Source organism: Athene cunicularia (genome assembly GCF_003259725.1).
Source record: "Athene cunicularia isolate RWA chromosome 2 unlocalized genomic scaffold, athCun1 chr2_part1, whole genome shotgun sequence".
NCBI lineage: Eukaryota > Metazoa > Chordata > Aves > Strigiformes > Strigidae > Athene > Athene cunicularia.
The window spans coordinates 105,688,608-105,691,933 of NW_020799095.1; the positions used below are offsets into that span (position 1 = coordinate 105,688,608).

Sequence of the window (3,326 nt, forward strand, 5' to 3'; positions counted from 1 at the left end):
GTTGGAGGGCATATGGTACATTTCACTCTTAACTGAGACTTTTTCTATCCCTTTAGTACTTTATGTTAGAATCTTAGCAAGATTTGTTAGTCCAGTTTGTTTTCTTTAAAGTACAGTTGCTAAAAAAAGCCAAGGAGAAAAACTAGTGTCACAGCCATCTGTGAAAAGCGCCAGAGCAATAAATGTGTTGAATAAATGTGATGAGATCTACACCAGTAGTGATGAAGGTCTCTGGGGAAATCTTCATATGCTGTTGATGTTCTACTGAACTGGACCATCAAGTACATCACTAACATTACGTGGAAATAAAGCTTTTTTCCTCCATCTTTCTTACTGTGTTTAAGAAGAAGAGCTCGTCTGAACAGATTAGTAAATAAACTATCTCATCATTAGGATGTCAGTGACATCTTTTAACCCCAAAGAGTTTCTAAATTATCCTTCTGGTTTTGTGAGAGTACAATTAGATTAAATAGTCCCTATTGTCCAGGTTGAGATAAAATCTACCTGGAAGTGAAGTTTTTGATTCAAAAAGCTACTTCAGAATGTTTATAGTCAACTCATAAGTTTGTACTGAAATTTCAACTTGGGACATTTCCTGAATGGGGATTTAAGCTGGTTGCTGAAATCCACAAATGTCAGTATACAGTCATATGTAATGCAGAATTCCTGAGGCTCAATACCATACTTCTTTCTCTAGGCTGTGTCATCACTCATTAGCAGATATATCTTGTCATGTAAGATTAAAAATGTATTAATTAAAACTACTATGTCAAAAGGTTAACTATATGATTTATGCTATTTGATTATTAGTGCCTTCAGACAAATGTTAGGATGGATTCCTGTTTACACCAGAAGATGCATTCCATTTTAATTAAGAATCACAGAATCACAGAATCAACTAGGTTGGAAAGGACCTTGAAGATCATCTAGTCCAACCATTAACCTGGCATTGAGTGTTCTCAACTACACCATATCCCTCAGCGCTATGTCGACCCGACTCTTAAACACCTCCAGGGATGGGGACTCCACCACCTCCCTGGGCAGCCCATTCCAACGCCCAACAACCCGTTCTGTAAAGAAAGACTTCCTAATATCCAGTCTAAACCTTCCCTGGTGCAACTTGAGGCCATTCCCTCTTGTCTAATTGCTTGTTACTTGGTTAAAGAGACTCATCCCCAGCTCTCTGCAACCTCCTCTCAGGTAGCTGTAGAGGGCGATGAGGTCTCCCCTCAGCCTCCTCTTCTCCAGACTAAACACCCCCAGTTCCCTCAGCCTCTCCTCCTACGACCTGTGCTCCAGACCCTGCACCAGCTTTGTTGCCCTTCTCTGGACACGCTCAAGTAATTCAATGTCCTTTTGGTAGTGAGGGGCCCAAAACTGAACACAGGAATTGAGGTGCAGCCTCACCAGTGCTGAGTACAAGGGCAAATTCTCTTCCCTGTCCCTGCTGGCCACGCTATTGCTGACACAAGCCAGGATGTCATTGGCCTTCTTGGCCACCTGGGCACACTGCTGGCTCATTTTTTAATTGTGGGTTTTTTTGGTTTTTTTTTGTTTTGTTTTGTTTTTTTTTTTTCCACATCACCCTTTATTCACACCCATTGGGTTCGATTCCTTCCCCTCCCTCCCCCCCCTCCCCCCAAAAACACCAGGACCACATTGTCCAATAATCATCCGCCGCTCCCACGGTGGCCAGGATGTGTCACCTTGCCCCCCCCAAACATCACAGCACCGTAGCGATGATGTCCCAGCACCGCGGTGATATCACATCACCTTTGTGATGAAGTCACAGCGCCGTGGTGATGATGTCATGCTGACATCACTGCTGCTTGGAGCACAGCCAAAAGCACCCAGTCAGGCGGCCCAGAAAAAGCCCCTTCGGCTTCTTTGCCTGTGCCAGCTCAGCCAGGCACTGCTGCTCCTCCTCCAGCTGCGACTGGTGGCGTTTAAAAGCCTCCAATGGATCCTCCTCCAGCGTGTAATTCTCCAGCACCTTCTGGACATATTCCACCCCGCTGAGGACGATGGTTTTGAGGAAAGTGGTAAGGTTGTAGAGCACGCGGTTATTGGAGCTGCCATCCCAGCAAGGCAGTGCCAGCCCATTGTAGGGCTGCAGGCAGAAAGCTTCTCTCCAGTAATCCACCACCACCACCTTGGTGGGGTCTCTGTTGAGGCAGGAAATATCCTTGTTGTGGTGCCTGTCCATGTAGTGGGTGGCATCACAGAAGAGGCAGTAGGAAATGAAGACATGGGGGTATTTGCTATCATTGAGGGGGAAGGTGGTCATGCCGGTTTTGGAGGTGAAGATGACAATCTCATGGAGGGGAGCGAGTTGTTGGAGGAGGCTCTCAATGCCCGGGCGCTTCATGAAGTGCCAACTGGTGACGAACGACCACTCGGGGTGCAGCAGGATGTCAGTGAACTCAATAATAAGGGTGTAGGGGGACTGGTAGTAGGTTTCATGCAGGGGGCCCGGCAGCAGTTTGGGGCTGGCGGGCTTGATGATCATCTGCCTGTGGTCCTTGAAGTACTTGTACATCCTGCGGTGCTGCTGGATGTCCATGGGGTCATCATCCAACTCATCAGGGATCTTGGTCCTGTGCTCGTCCACCACATTGCTGCTGAAGATGTAGATGAATGCCACACCGGTCCCAGCACCCAGCAGCCCCACCAGACGCAGGACCAAGTGGCGAGCGGCTGCCATCCGCTCCTGCTGCCACCATTCTTTGTCCTCTCCCTCCTCCTCCGGGCCCACGGTGCGTTCCAGGGGTCCCTCTGTCACTTGGTGCTGCCTCAGCTGCTCCCGCAGCACTGCCTCGGTACCGGTGGTGCTGCTCGCAGCCCGGCCCAGCGTGGCACGGGCCCGGCAGGCTCCTAGGGTGCCATCACCCGCCCTGCCACCGCCGCTGCTGCCATCTTTTACTAATGAAAAAGAAGGAGGATAGGCTGAGACAATACTGCTTTTTCTCAGAAATGGTTTCAAGGACCCTTTGCAGGTCAGCTTGTATTGGGATGAGCAGGGGGAATCTCTGGGAACTAGACAGGCAACTAATGTTGCATATAGAATTGAAGGAGAGACCATGGAGAATGACCACTGCTTCTGGAAGGGGCTTCCAGCCCTGCATTGCCGCGCTCCAGGCCACCCAGACACACAACCTGTCTCTCCCCTTTGGTGGCAGCCATCACAGCCAAGTTCAATGGCAAGATGACACAGACAGATTCTGGCAGGAGTAAAGTTGGGAGTGGGATTATTACCCACTCCTCCCAATCCATCTGCTGTTTAACTGGTGGTTTATGTGTCTATGAGTGTCTTTCATGCCAGGGTC

The 3,326-nt window shown here is 48.9% G+C and overlaps 1 protein-coding gene across 1 annotated transcript; it reads right to left on the reverse strand.

Annotated features, from left to right (window-relative positions):
* Positions 1-1,756: 1,756 nt before the first annotated feature.
* TIMM50 (translocase of inner mitochondrial membrane 50) lies at positions 1,757-3,082 on the reverse strand. Its single transcript, XM_026841452.1, has one exon. The coding sequence runs from the start codon at positions 3,080-3,082 to the stop codon at positions 1,820-1,822; it is 1,263 nt and encodes a 420-aa protein (XP_026697253.1). The 3' UTR covers positions 1,757-1,819.
* Between the last annotated feature and the right edge of the window lie 244 nt (positions 3,083-3,326).